At 45.2% G+C, this 15,723-nt stretch overlaps 1 protein-coding gene across 14 annotated transcripts in view; it reads left to right on the forward strand.

The window, feature by feature from the left end:
* LOC308580379 (uncharacterized protein) overlaps positions 1-15,723 on the forward strand; it is a 191,024-nt gene that overhangs the window by 146,771 nt on the left and 28,530 nt on the right. For 3 of the 14 annotated variants that reach the window (XM_081181879.1, XM_081181876.1, XM_081181880.1), the window contains exon 1: positions 9,427-10,122. The exons of 1 other annotated variant lie outside the window; for it this stretch is intronic. In XM_081181879.1, the coding sequence (XP_081038005.1) occupies positions 10,107-10,122 (16 nt within the window). In that variant the 5' untranslated portion in view covers positions 9,427-10,106. Of the gene's footprint in view, positions 1-1,391; positions 1,836-1,919; positions 2,230-8,061; positions 8,188-9,426; positions 10,123-15,723 lie in introns of those variants that run through there. 10 more of the 14 variants (XR_014004819.1, XR_014004820.1, XM_081181877.1 and 7 more) reach the window with 7 other exon arrangements.

A 15,723-nucleotide genomic window follows, 5' to 3' on the forward strand; every position in this document is an offset into this window, starting at 1 on the left:
CCGGGTTCGCGTCTCCGCTCCTCCACATGCAGAAAGGCAGGAGACCCTCAGCAGAGAACAACCAAGTCCAGTTCTTCTCTGCAATGGCTTCCTCTTCTGAGCTCCCTCTCTTTCTTGTCTGGGCTGGACTGGGAGGACCCCAGTTCAGCCAGTTCCCTAGAGTCCCCCCACTGCCTCCTGAGACCCACAGGGACCAGGAGTGGGAGCGACTTCTCCTGTTCAACTACTGCCTGAGGGGGAGGAACAGAGGTCTTGGCCCATTTGGGGGGGCAAGCGAGGGCCATCCAGAAAGGGCTCCTGGGGCCAGCAGGGGAGTCTCCAGTCTTGTCTGGGGAAGAGCCTCCCATTCCCCTAGGCCTGCAGGTGGAGCCCTTCTCCTAGCGCTGACTCTTGGGGTGACCAAGGATGCTGCTCTGGGGGTCAAACTCCCCTGAGGGAACCCTCCACCTTTGAGGGGATACAGCCCTTATTATTATTATTATTACTACTACTGTTATTCTTCTGCTCCTTGGGCCTCTGAGACAGAGAGGGCCTTTCCCTCCTGGACCTTTGGCAGATCCCCCAAGGCGGCTTGCCTGGCCTCCTCCGTGGGGCCAACATGGCGGGGAGAGAGGCTGCCCTGCGGAGGCCAAGCCATCATGGCAGGGAGGCGGCTGAGGACCCAAGGTGCCGCCCTCCTTCCTCCTCCGGGAGGAGAGACCCCGAGAGCGTGGGACCCCCGAGGCCCACAGGGGAGCCATGGCGTCTCCTCAGGGAAAAACAAAATGGCGTCCCCTCCTATTTCGGAAAAGGGCGGGAAACCCCTTCTCCTGGCCCTGCCGCCTCCCTGGGCTCCTCCTGGGCCTGCCTGGCCATGGGGGGGGGGGGAATCCAGCTGCCCCAAATAATGGGGGGAGAGGAAGAGGAAGGATGAAGGAGAAGCTGGGAGGGGGAGCAGCCATGAGGGAAACTCCCTCAGGAAAGCGGGCGAAGGAGAGGAGGAGGAGGCCCCGGGGAATCTGAAAGGGGATTGGCCAGCTGCCCAATGGAGAGGCTTCTGATTGGTCCAGCCCTTCTCTGGGGCGGGAAATGGGTCTCCTGCCTCCACGTGGTTCTGGGAGCCCCGGAGAAACTGGTTTTCTGGCAGGAAACTCGGGGAAAGGATGGCAGGGGTCCCTCTGGCTCTGAACCGGAGTCTGCTTCCCTCTCTCCACCATCCTGGTCTTCCCCTTCCTTTTTCATGCGCCCCCCCCCTCCTGCCCCCCCCTGGGTCACGTGTGCGTTTCCTTCCTCGCCTGAGACTCTTCCTCCTCTGAAAAGCGGCTCCAGAAGCAGAAAAACACGCTTGACGGGGGGGGGGGGAATATTCTCGGGAGGGAAGCCCCCCTCCCTCCCCCCCCCTCGGTTTTTGAGGGGGTGTCTTGACTTGATGGAGCCATTTCTGAGCCCACGGCACCTCCCGCCACTAGGCAGCCCTTCGCCTCTTCTCCCTCCCAGCCTTTCCTCGGGATGTTGGGGGAGGGGGAGAGCCGAGGCAACCCCCCATGGACCCCCCCCCCGTCTCCCTTGCAGTTAGTCTGGTGGGATGTGGGCTCCTTGGGGCAGAGGGAGGGAAGGGGGGCAGCCCCTAGGGCGCAGGCGCAGAAGCAGGAAAAGTGCAGGCAGGGAGAGGGAGGGGAGGACTCGGCTTGGCAAGGGTTAAAAGGAGCAGAGCGGGATTCCTAGAGAGGATAGGAAGTGAAGGGTGAGGGGCAAGGTCCTCCATGGCTAAATTCCCCCCTCCTACCTCCCTTCATGCAAGCAGAGAGGAGGCCGCTTTCTTCTCTCTCCTTTGCAAAAGACCCTCCTGGACTCGGGTGAGTCTCCTCTCTCCTCCCCCTGAGGGTGCAATGGGGAGAAGGGGGTCCCAGGGGGGCAGGGAGGGTCCCTGCTCAGATCATGCCTGGGGGGGGGGAGACCCCCAAGTCAGGGAGCAGAGGGTCCTCCCTTGTCCTCTCTGCCAAGCCAGGGAGGGGGCGAGTTTGCAAGAAATATGCAGCTCTGCTCTTCCTCGGGATCCAGATGCTGCCTTCCTTTTGGGGGGGGGGCTTGGGGTCAAGAAAATAAACCCCCTTCAGAGGAAGGGGAAAGTCACATTTAAGAACAGAGGCTGCAGCCAGAGGGGAACATTCCCACGTGGGGGGAGCACAGGGAGAAGAAAAGCCCGTCTGCATCTGCAGCAGCACAACTGCACCACTTCCTGTGTCCCAGGTGCAACAATATTATATTATACAAAATAATAATAATAATAATTTATTATTTGTACCCCGCCCATCTGGCTGAGTTTCCCCAGCCACTCTGGGCGGCTTCCACAAAAACGAAAAATACACTATGATGTCATACATTAAAAATTTCCCTGAACAGGGCTGCCTTAAGATGTCTTCTGAATGTCAGGTAGTTGTTTATGTCTCTCCCCTGTCGGTCTCCACACCCACGGCTGGCGCTGTTACCTTCCAACAACTGGATCTCTTTTTTTTTTTATAAAATTTTTATTGGTTTTACAACATTTTTGAGAAAAACAGACAAACATTAAAAATGACAAACATACACGTATAGTTTCAAACATATTTTCATAAACCTCCTTTCTAGGACTTCCCCATACCCCCCCTCTCTGCATCCCAATGTCCATAATTCAACTAGCAACTCCCAGTTATTACTTTCCAATCTCTATCATCTTAGTCCTCTCTTACACTCTGACCTTATGTCCCTGTACCCCTTTGTTTCTGGAAACTACGACATTTTAACATTCATTAAGTTTATAGTAGTCCTTAAGATAGCTTTTAAATTTTCTCCATTCTTCTTCTACCGTCTCTTTTTGTTGGTCACGGATTCTGCCTGTCATCTCGGCCAATGTCATGTAGTCCATCACTTTCATCTGCCATTCTTCCAAAGTGGGTAGGTCCTGTGTCTTCCAATACTTTGCGATGAGTATTCTTGCTGCTGTTGTGGCATACATGAAAAAAGCTCTATCTTTCTTTGTCACCAATTGGCCGACAATGCCCAAGAGGAAGGCCTCTGGTTTTTTAGAAAAGGTACATTTAAGCACCTTTTTCATTTCATTATAGATCATTTCCCAGAAGGCCTTAATCTTCGGGCATGTCCACCAAAGGTGATAAAAAGTACCTTCAGTCTCTTTACACTTCCAACATTTGTTATCGGGCAAATGATAGATTTTTGCCAGCTTGACTGGGGTCATGTACCACCTGTATACCATTTTCATAATGTTTTCCTTTAAGGCATTACATGCCGTAAATTTTATACCGGTGTTCCATAACCATTCCCAGTCAGCTGACATAATGTTATGTCCAACATCCTGAGCCCACTTAATCATAGCCGATTTAACTGTTTCATCCTGTGTGTTCCATTTCAACAACAAGTTGTACATTCTAGATAAATTCTTAATATTGGGTTCTAACAATTCGGTTTCTAATTTTGATTTTTCCACCTGGAAGCCGACTTTCCTGTCCTGTTTAAAAAATTCCATTATTTGACGATATTGGAACCAATTTTCCACTTTATGCTTCAATTTCTCCTGACTTTGTAATTTGAACTTATCTCCATCCTGTTCTAAAATTTCCCAATACTTCGGCCATCCGACCTCCATATTGAGTTTTTTCACTGCATTAGCCTCCACTGGTGACACCCATCTAGGGGTTTTGTTTTCCAATAGATCTTTATATCTTATCCAAACATTAAACAATGCTTTTCTGACAATGTGATTTTTGAAGACACTGTTAACTTTATCATACCAAAGATATGCATGCCAACCAAAAGCGTTATTGAAACCTTCCAGATCCAAGATGTCTGTATTCTCGAGGAGCATCCATTCTTTGAGCCAGCAAAAAGCTGCCGCCTCATAATACAATTTTAGGTCCGGCAGGGCAAAGCCCCCTCTTTCTTTAGCATCTGTCAATATTTTAAATTTAATTCGGGGCTTTTTGCCCTGCCAGACAAATTTCGAAATATCTTTGTGCCACCTCTTAAAACATTCCATCTTATCAATAATCTGCAAGGTCTGAAACAAAAATAGCATTCTAGGCAATACATTCATTTTAATTACTGCAATTCGGCCTAGCATTGACAGTTTCAAATTTGACCATATTTCTAAATCTTTTTTAATTTCTGACCAACATTTTTCATAATTGTCCTTATACAAATTCTGATTCTTGGATGTTAGATAAACCCCTAGATATTTGACCTTCTTGACCACAGTCAAACCTGTTTCCTCTTGAAATTTCTCCTTTTCCATATCTGTTAGGGTTTTCCCTAAAACTTTGGTTTTTAGCTTGTTCAACTTAAATCCAGCTACCTGGCCAAACTGTTGTATTATTTCTAATACCTTTTTCGTGCTAGTGTTTGGCTCTTGCAAAGTCAATACTAAGTCATCTGCGAACGCTCTTAACTTGTAATGTTTAGCTCCGACCTGCACACCTTTAACCTGCTGGTCATTTCTTATCATATTCAGCAACACCTCCAGAACTGAAATAAAGAGTAATGGGGAAATCGGGCACCCCTGTCGTGTTCCTTTTTCTATCTTAAGTTCCTCAGTCACAACATTATTTACAATCAGTTTGGCTTTTTGTTCAGAGTATATTGCAGCCATACCATTCTCAAAACCCCGGCCTACCCCCATCCTATGAAGGTTCTTCTTCATAAAACTCCAAGAAATATTGTCGAAGGCTTTCTCCGCGTCCACAAAGATCAATACTGCTTTAGTGTTTATATTCACCTCTAGCTTTTCCAGAATGTCTATAACATTCCTTACATTGTCTGCCAGGTGTCTTTTAGGGAGAAAGCCTGCTTGGTCCCTATGAATCATCTCCATCAAAACTCTTTTGAGTCTTTTTGCCAAAATGTCTGCAAAAATTTTGTAATCCACATTGAGCAATGATATTGGGCGGTAGTTCTTGAGTTGGGTCTTTTCAGTCTCTGACTTTGGTATGAGTGAAATATATGCCTCTTTCCACGATTCAGGTGCCCTTTTTCCTTCAAGGATCTCATTACAAACTTCTCTTAATGGTTGAATCAACCATTCCTTCAGCGATTTGTAGTATCTAGAAGTCAGTCCATCTGGTCCCGGAGATTTACCCAGTTGCATATTCTGAATGGCAGCCTCTATCTCTTGTTCTGAGATTCTCTGGTTCAAGTCCATCTTACTTTGCTGAGAGATGTTTTGTAATCCATATCTTCCAAAGAATTTGTCTATATCTTCTTCATTTTGCGGGCCTTGAGTGTAGAGTTTTTTGAAATAACTTAAAAAGCAATTTCTGATTTCATTGGGTTTAGATATGTTCTTTCCATCCACCTCTAGGCTTGTAACTGTATTTAGTTTCTGCCTTTTCTTCAATTGCCATGCCAAAAGTTTACCACATTTATTTGCTGATTCAAAAGTTTTTTGCTTCATTTGCTTTATCTTCCATTCAATCTCTTGGTTCATCAATTCCATATATTGAGTTTGATATAACTTGATCTCTCTTAAAATGTCCTGAGACTTTGGTTTTGTTCTTAATTTCCTCTCTCCTTCCTTTATCATTTCCAAGATCTTCTCTTTTTTCTCATTTTGTTTTTTCCTCTTTATTGAATTTTGTTGAATCAAAAATCCTCTCATAACCGCTTTACTTGCATCCCAGATCACTCTTTTCTCCACGTCGGTCCTCAAATTTATTTCAAAATAGTCTTTTAGGGTCTTTTGGGCCTTCGTGAGAATCTCCTTATCTCGAAAGAGGGTGTCATTCATTCTCCATCTAAATTGACCAGTTATTGTGAGTTTCATCTCCATCTTCACGGCGTTATGGTCGGAGCAAGTTTTTGGGCAGATTTCCACTTTCTTAATCTTTGGAGCCAGTCCACTAGTAACCCAGATTTGGTCAATTCTGGTCCAGGTCATCATTGCTTGGGAGAAAAAGGTTCCCTCTCTCTCCAGAGGGTTCCTTGTTCTCCAGATGTCTATCAAGTCCATGTTTTCTGTCATTTCGAAAAAAGTCTTAGGGAGTCTCCCTTCTTTAGTGACTGTTAGTCTTTGTGCCTTGTCCATATTAGTGGAGACCACGCCATTCATGTCTCCCATGATTATCATATTGTAATCCAAATAGTCCGTCAAAGTTTCATGAAGTCTCTTAAAGAAGTCAGATTTGCCTTCATTTGGTGCATAAATTCCAACAACTAAGAATTTTTCTCCTTGTACTTGTATCTCCACAGCCAGATATCTCCCTTGTTCATCTTTGAATATCATTTTTGGAGCCCATTTCTCCTTCACATATATTACAACTCCTCTCTTCTTAACTTTGTCTGATGAAATAAATTCTTGTCCTAGCCTTTTATTTGAAAGTAATCTCCTGTGGGCTCTGGTTATGTGAGTTTCTTGTAAGCATATCAAGTCCAATTGTTCTTTATTCAATATATGAAATACTTGTCTTCTCTTCAAAGGCCCATTGAGCCCATTACAATTCCAACTAAGGAATTGCAGAGCCATCTTGTTATTTTCTTAAGGCTCCTCCAACAGCTCCAAGTTGTTGCTCTTCTTCTGATGGTGGTGGTTTTTGTCCAAACGAGAGATTCAGGATGTCCAGTGCTCTCCTCTGTTCTGCAAGTACGTCCACAGTCCCCTTCTGTAAATCCTCCTGATATCTTGCCAAAAATTTGTCTTTATCTTGAATTGTCTTTATTTTCACTTTCTTTGCCTTGAAGTCAAATGACAGTCCTTGTGGGAACTCCCACCTAAATCGAATAGTGTTCTTCTTTAGCAAGAGAACCAAGTCCTTGTAAAAGTTTCTTAAATCCAAAATGTATTTTGGGATGTCTTTAAAGATCTGTACAGCTGAATTTCCAATTTGCAGGGCCTTTTCAAAGTGTAATCCTAATATTTTGTCTCTTTCCTCCTTGGATCTGAGTGTAATCAAGCAGTCTCTCGGTGTCTTTCTATCTTGCTTTTTACCCAATCTGAAGGCAGTCGTAATTTTAAATTCGTCTTCCTCAAGGTCCCAACAATCCGCAAACTCCCGTGTCAAGTATTCCACAAGGCTGTCTCTTTCGTTCTCCGGAATCAGTCTTAATTTTAAATTTCTCTCTTTCCTCTGTAACTCCCACAAGGCCAAAGTTGCATCATGCTCATAGACCTTCTTGGCAAGCGGCTCTAGCTTCTCCTGTGTCTCTCCGGCAGTGGCTTTGGCCTCCTCGGCAATTTGGCGCGTGGTGGCGTTCTCCTCTACCAATCTATTTATAGATTCTGTATTCTGGTTTAATCTTGCTGATATTTCTGTTAATTTTTGTGTGTTCTCTGAAGTCTGTTTTGTCAAAGACTCCAGGGTTTGGTTTATCTTGAGCAGGGCCTCTGTCACAGCTTCCATAGAAACGGCTGCTCCTTTGTCTTGACCTGTTGTTCCTGCTGATCCGGCTGTTGCGCCTGAGATTGAACCTCTTTTCTTTGCCTGTTGCAGCTGCAACTGTTGTTGTTGCTGTTGTTGCTTGATCTTGGCTCTTGTGACTATCTCTTCTTGTGGGCCACTCATGTCAAGGTCAATTCCCACGGGATTTGTTCTCCCTTGGAAAATTCCACTGTCTTAACTGGATCTCACTCCCAAAGACACACTCTTCCATGGTCCCCTAAGACAGACGGATGCCAGCCAACCAACCATTCCCTCCCCTCCCCCTTGAAGTTGGCTTGAGGGCAGGGGGAGGGTCCACCCCACCAGATGAAGGGAGAGGAGGTCCTTCCATCTGGAAAATGGGAATGCTTGCAAAGATTTCCATGAAGATGAGTGCCGCATAGATAATAAAATATTATTTTGTGGAATTCCCCCATTTACACAAAGATTAATACAGTGGTACGTCGGGTTTAGAACTTAATTTATTCTGGAGGTCCATTTTTAACCTGAAACTGTTCTTAACCTGAGGTACTATGTCTGGGTTAGTGGAGTCTGTAACCTGAAGCATCTGTAACCCAAGGTACCACTGTACTCATCATTTAAATAAACAACAAAATTGTTTCAGAAAAGAACAGAGCAATGTTTAGAAGATAATATTTATTCTCCCTTTTCCCCTTAGGGTCCAGTGTGCTTTGAAGACGTAGCTGTTCCTTTCACAGAGGAGGACTGGGCTTTGCTGGATCCTGACCAGAGAGCTCTGCAGAAGGAAGTCAAGGAGGAGAATCCTGGGATCGTGGCCTCTCTGGTAAGGCTCCCTGCTGGATCATGAGATCAGTTTTGAAATTCCATACAGATCTCTGAAGGACAAACCTCCTCTATTTTGAGGGAGCCCCATAGCGCCACCTGCAGCATCTGAGATGTCAACACACCCACAACTCTCCATAGGAGATGTATCTCCTGTTCTGTCTGGGAATATTCTTCCACCAGTCCTGCCTTTTCCAACCAGGATGAGGCTGCTCTGAGCTGCCCAGGCCTTCTTCCATGTAGGCTTCAGAGATCTCAGGGACGTGGAGGTACATCCTGTCTAATTCTCTTTTTCCCTTTCTCCATCTGTCTGTTTTTGGTTGAGCAAAGAAATGACTGAGCTTGGAGATGGAGCAGATTCCATGATTGAGCCAAATTAAATCCATCCCTGGAAAGAGCCAGGCTTTTTGAATCTCTGGTTCCCATAAATAAGTTAGATAATATCAGCCAAAAAAGGCAGTAACTCCCTTCCCTTCTTCCTCTTTCACAAGCAGTCATTTGCATTGTTCATTCATTTCAGCCTCAATTTCTTCCTCAGGCTATTATTATTATTATTATTATTATTATTATTATTATTATTATTATTAATGATATCAGGAAACTTGATGAGGAATTAAGGGGAAAGACAGTGTTGACCCAGAGTAGTTACAAAATGCATGTTCTCTCCCCGAGTGCCACAGACCCTCCTCCAAAGAGAGCTTCTCTGAAGAAAGCACAAGCAAAAATTACTCAATTTTATGTGAATAAGGAAAATGAGGAGGTGGCTAAGAAACAGCAGGAGCCAGATCCTATTACTGACCTTATAGGATCTCTCAGCAGCTCTAAGGATGAGCAGAAAGAGGTTTTGGGCCCAGGCAGCTCAACTGCTAAGTCATCTCTGGCACTGAGACCAGGAGCTCAAGTGACTCAAGGCCAAATTCAGGCTAAACAAGTAGAGGAACTAATCTGAAAGAAAAATTCAAAATTAAAGCAAGTGTAAAAGACTGCTACTCCCAAACTTCTGGGACCAAAGAGGGATTATCAGTCTTTGGTGGCTTGTAGTACTAAGAGAGGACATGGAACGCCTAAAATCCTTTTTGGCTGACTGTAATAAAATTCTTACCATCCTGATAGGTACTTGTAAAACCTTCTGAATAAAATCTAGCAGAGTCTGTGGCACCAGATAATACAACAATATCTCTTTCCCTACCATTAAAAATAGATCAATAAGGGAGGTTTGATTCGTCCACATGGCAAAAGGAGGTCTACAAGTACAAAGAAGAGCAAAAATGTTAAAAATTTAAAAAATAGTGCAATATTAAAAAGTTGACTTTAAAAAGCTTTTTAACCTGCTTGAGAGTAGCTCATGCTCTGGCTCCAGACAGAACACTTTAGAAGTTTGTACTCTACTGGAATCTGCACACCAGATCCCTATATCAATATGAAACTATATGCAAGGTTATCAAATGCTCTGATGTCCTGTCAGAAGCCAAAACCAAACCAACTAGGGAGAGGGTTTTCATAAAAAGAAATTGGAAATGGGTGCTGTCTCAAAATAAGCTACTTCTGTCAAGCTACCCTAAGCCTTTAGGGATCTTCTCACAAGAGGAGCGTAAAGTTTGTGAATATAGTGTATAAACACAGAGAATATCTAAGGAGGAGTGGTGTATCAGTCTCAAGATTATTCCAAAATGTGGCATCACCAGCTCCTCTGCTTCCACATTCAGCAACACCTCCAGAAAGTCCTCAATTCAAGGCAGACTATTGTCCTTTAGTTGACATATACTCTGCAGGTAACAATCCTGACTAGTCAGCTGACCTGGACCCCAAGGAACCCCCTAACTGAAAGACCCCGGGTTCCTTGCACTTGAGGAATCTGGGGAATGACCTTATTGAGAGCTCAAAGAGCGTCAACAGGGCTCTCCATACAAAGCACCTAGCATGGGGGATCCTACAGGTAATAGCTACTCGTCTATTTTCTGCCCATGCTCTGATGTTGCAGTTTTCAGGCTTGGGGACAGGATGGTGTCTGGTTTGGACACCAAGACCTGTCTGTGAGCCCCATGAACCCATAAGTCTAGGTGAAACTGGAACCACTGGAGATGTTTAGAAATGGGGCTACTGTTAGGAAGGGGTGCCCCATTTGTAGAATATCCAGGGCAGGAAAATCCCTGCAGGGCCTCTGAGACTCCCTTTGCTTCTTCCTCTCCCCACCTCCAGCATCACCGTCTGAGGCAGGGAGAGGTCTGCTAGGTGGCAGGGGGTGAAGAAGGGGAAATGGATGCATGGGGGCTAGAGGGGGAAACCGCCCCCCTCCAGGTAAGCAGAAAAGACAGAGGGGGAAGGGAGGGAATGAGAGTGCTCTAAAGACTCACCAGGCACATGAATCAGTGTTTGTCTGGATATAAGAGAAGGGGGAATATGCAGAGCATCCCTCTGCAGATTTACTCATAAGTAAGCCCCACTGAGTCCAATGGTATCTACTCTCTGGTCACTACTGTGCAGACCATGGCAGTCTTACGAAGTGGGGTGAGGAGCAAAGAGCTGAAATTGGAATCACTGGAATTGTTTAGAAATGGGGCTTCTGGTTCCTGCCTGCCTTAATGGATCCTGCTCCCACAATAGCAGAGATTGTTAGCAAAGAATAAACAAGGATGATTTGAGCATAATTGTCCTTGCAAGCTCCCCCCAGAGCCCGGGCCGAGTGAGCTTCACTTGCAGATTGTCTCGATACCTGGCTCTCGCTCCAGCATGGAATCCGAGACGCAGGGAGGCGCTGAGTGCAAAAGCACTTTGCCTATCGGTAATCTTCCTATGCAGCCATTGAGAAGCAGAGGTAATTCCGTTGATTAGAATGAAATTAGGACTAATATACAGACGTGTGCTGGAACCGAAGGAACAAGATCATAAACTGCTAAATTGAAACAGATACAAAGCCGAAACAATTTGAACTGGGAAGAAGACTTCCTTCAATGAAAAATGTATGTTGTTGGGGAGGGGGGAGCCTTTACCTTTTCTTTATATATATCATGTTTGCAACATACAGTGGTGCCTCGCAAGACGAAAAGAATCCGTTCCGCGATTCTCTTCGTCTAGCGGTTTTTTTGTCTTGCGAAGCAAGCCCATTGACAGCTTAGCGGATTAGCGCTATTAGCGGTCTAGCGGCTTTTAGCAATCAGCTGTTAAGCGGCTTATCAGCGGATCAGCTGTTAAGCGGCTTAGCAACTTAGGAAAAGGGGGGGGGGAGTGAAAAAAAACCGCGGGAACTCGCAAGATTTTTTCGTCTTGCGAAGCAACCCCATAGAGAAATTCGTTTAGCGAAGCGCCTCCAAAACAGAAAACCCTTTCGTCTAGCAGGTTTTTCGTCTTGCGAGGCATTCGTCTTGCGGGGCACCACTGTAAATGATTCGGCAACACACACACACACACACAAACACACACACCCTGAATGCAAACAAACTGATAAAAAGCAAGAGGAGAAAAAAGAGAATGGGATTATATTTATGGATTACAACGAAAAAGAGAACTATGTGACAAAATTGAAATGGATTTAAAGTCTTGAGCTTTCACTGTATTGCTATGGAAGGAAATGGAGTTTGAGCTTTGATGATCGGCTAAGGCTTTGGCAGGATGCCAGATCGTTATTGAGAGAGTTGGACAGAAGGAGAAGCTTGCCAGAGCTTTGGCGGGACGCCAGATTACTCTCTATCTAGACTCAAACAATAACAAAAAAGGGAGAGAAGATGGCGTGTGACGCAGTTGAAATTACAGCCTCATTCTCTGGTAACAAAGGAAAGAAAGAGCAAAAGAGCAGAAGCTGCAATGCTGTGCAGGACATGATGGAGAACAGGAGGAATGAGGAATCAACATGGAAAAAATGAAGATCACATACAGCAGGGATGTCCCACAGGTCGATCACAGGCTCCTTTTCCTTTGCTTTTGCCTAAGAGCACCTCCTCTCCCTCTCTGCGTTTTGTCCTTTGCTCTTGAATGGAAGACGTAGTTTTAGCTGCTTCTACAGCAGTGTTTTGGTCAGCGGCTAATCCCCCTCCCCCAAAGGAACCCCACTAAAATGGAGCATTTCCCCTCTCTAAAAAAAGCTGAACAACTTTGACCTGAACCCCAATAAAACGGGGGTAGATCACTCCCAGTTTTTAATTCTGTGAGTAGATCGCAGTCTCCTGGAAGTTGGCCGCCCCTGACATACAGGAAATATTGTTGGGATTCAAGCCCTTCTCATAAGAAGCTGGCAGCAGTCCAGGCACCCCGGCTTGATTCCCTGATGACCTCCTTGGCTGAATTCCCCAGCAGACGCAGGCAAGGTCTCGATCGGCGATTCTTCTCAAACGTGAGAAGAACACACCCCTCTTTCCTGCCTCCCCCAGGCAGGGGAAAGAGATAGACAGAAACGTATTTACATGCTTTTATTTCTGTCTTTGCAGCGTTACAAAAAACGTGACTGCTCTCTCCAAATTCCAGCAGTGTTGTAACAAACACTCCCTGTACATCCTGTACAGCTCATATTACACTGTGAGGTGATTCTGGTGCTGCGCACTGAGAAATGACTGCCCCTCTCTTCCAACAGCAGTCCCAACATTCCCATCATGTTTACACTTCAAGCTAGGACTTTGCAGCTGCATTGCTTCATTATCATAAAATCCTCCCCCATAAGAATCAATGTGCGCTGCGAACATAGCTTGATCCAGAGAAGAAAACAAACAGTTGTTATACATATAACACTCCCCTGTTGTTTCAGTTCCACCCTTGGAACTACCCGCCACTGGTTTCCCCAGTGTACCTCTCTGGTTGTTTGACTTCCAAGGAATGAGTGCATCTGCATTACCTTGGCTAGGAAATGTAGTGTTACGCTTAGCAACTCCCTGTTGTGTCTTTGTCTCTGACTTAGACACAGCTTCAACCTGTCTTGTCAACAATAGTAACACATGCAACAGCTGAGTTAGCAAACTCTTTTGAATACCTCTTGGGTGGTACACCCTTTGTAACTCAGACCTGCGTATGAGGTGCTGATCCTCTCTGCTCACTGGTTCAGTCTCAGGACTTTTTGGAGAACCAGTTCCAATAGTAAACAGTGGTTCATCCTCCACCTGTGAAGGTCTAGCCATTGTGTGAGATTTCCTCTCAATGACTGTGTCAACTGAGCTCTTTGAGCTATCACTGTCACTCTCAGTACCACTGTAATCAGTAAAATCATCATCATCATCATCTGAATTGTCCTCAGTGGGAAATGTGTGAACAATTACTCTCTCCAGTTCAGGAGCACTCTCTAGAAATTTTGTGAGAATCACCTGACCAGATTCAGACAAAATTACTCTGTAGAGACCCTTTACTCCACCTGGAGCTTCGGTCCTGACTTGGGACCCAAAAACCTTAAAATGGGCCACAGAAGGTTTTCTGTGAAATAGCTTTTCAAAAGGAGAACATCCTAAACCTTTTGAAACCTTTCTCAACCACGAGTAACAAAAACACAATAGCGATTCCGCCCAAAACTCATGTTGCAAATGTGAACTCGGCAATTGCGCCTTCATCCCATTTTGCAATTCTTTGTTCACTTGCACACAGTCACTTTTGTTCCATGCTCCTGCAGAAACAGCAGTCTTGTGCCTTATCCCTTTCTTATCCAGGAAATCCTGAAAATCCTGTAAAAGAAAAACTGGCTTTTCATCTGTGAAAAGACAATCAATGTTAGCATCATGAACATTTTTAACCTTGTCACAAAACTCTTTAAACCTTTCTAAGGCTTCTTGTGGTTTCTGCAATGTGTATATCCACACATAATGAGTGAAATAATCCACACACACAAGATAAAATATTGCATTGCCTCTAGATGGGGCTAGAGGACCAATCACATCAGCATACACTCGCTGAAATGCATTGGTAACTTTCGTCGTCTTCCGGACGTCGTTCGCCATACCTGCAAGAGAAATCATGTTAGACTCAGATGCATTACACTTTATGCAATCACTTTGATCAAAAGTCAACAAATACAGTCCATCTTTCTCTTTGGCAGAAAGATGCAGCTCTCCATCTTTGTAGATTTTGCAGCTTTCTATATCATAGGACAAAGTCAGTCCTTTCTTTGTGATCTGCGAAACACTCAGCGGATTGAACTTTAAATCAGGAACCAAATACACATTGTTAATAGTCAAGTTCAGACTCTCAAGATACACAGTTCCAACTCCGGTCGCTTCCAGCTCCTGGCCATTGGCCTGTTTCACAGCGAAGCTTTGCTTCTTAAATGTTGAAAACAGTCCTTGGCACGACGTCATGTGTTGGGTGGCTCCAGTGTCTAAAACAAAAGCGTTCTCCGTTGAAAATACGGCTTTTGTTGACAGCAATGCCTTTGCAGGTTTCATCTGGGACTTGGTACGACTTTTGCCTGACGCCTCAGGCTTTGCAGAGCTCCCCTTAGCTCCTTTCTGTTGACGTGGCCTCTTACAGTTCCGCTGAAGATGCCCAGTCTGTCCACAATTGAAACAACGGACAACGTTCAAAGCAACAGCCTGTTCTTCACTTGCACTAGCAGTGGGGGTGACAGAACTCCGAGCCTCTCTCCCCGTCTTTGACATCTATTGCAGCAAGGCGGTCTCTCTCATTGAGAATCACGGCACAAATTCTCTCTGCCGTAAGATCTCTGGCAGGTAGAGAACCCAGTTGACTTGCAACCGTTTTATAAGTCCGATTAAGGCTGTTAATAATCATGAAGCAAAATATCTCTTCCTGTAGAGGAAAATTGCGTTGCGCCATCTGCTGGCGTAAGAATCTCATCTCTGTCAGATGCGCTTGTACATCTCCATCAGGCGCTAGCCTCAGATTGGTCAGCTTTTCAAAATGCAGCAACGCTGAAGAACCAGCATCTCTTTGGTGTATTCTACGCAGCGTTTGCCAAACTTCACGTGCATATTACAAATCCTGAATATGCAGAAGTTGATCATCTGAGACACACAGAATTATGGCCGTCCTGGCTCTCACATTCTGTGAATTCCAACCTGGCGTTGGTGCAGGAGGGATGGGGTTATCAATCACCCCAAAAGGCCTTTGATTCTGAAGCAGGGCTTTCATCTTTACAGACCATGAGGCATAATTGTCATTAGTCTGTGGAGGTGGGTAAGGTAAGCCTCCCCCCTTCTTGGTATCCATTTTCAATCCAAGTCTGAGCTCTCACCCTCAAGCCTCTAAAATCCAAGAGTCTATTTGGTTGTTTACTGCCTTGCACCTGGCAGCTAAACGCAGGCTGCTCTGGAAAGTCCCTCCAAGAGCAAGTGAAATAGCAGACAAAACAAACAATGTTTTCTTGCCTCTCACAGTTCCAGCCTCACTTCCGTGTTGGCTGGTAATTTTCCACTTTTTAAGCTAACTGGCTCAGAGGTAGCTGGAAAGCATACTCGTGTCGTTGCTTAGCAACTGGACATTCCAGGCTTTGAGCAGCAAACTGTTATCACCCCAAGAATGCGAGGAATTTGGCACTCTCCCTGTGCTGTTTCTCTTTATCCAGTAAAACAGCGTTCGTGAACCAGAGAAGTATCAATCTGCGTTCACT

Source organism: Podarcis bocagei (assembly GCF_964188305.1).
Source record: "Podarcis bocagei genome assembly, chromosome: 2".
NCBI lineage: Eukaryota > Metazoa > Chordata > Lepidosauria > Squamata > Lacertidae > Podarcis > Podarcis bocagei.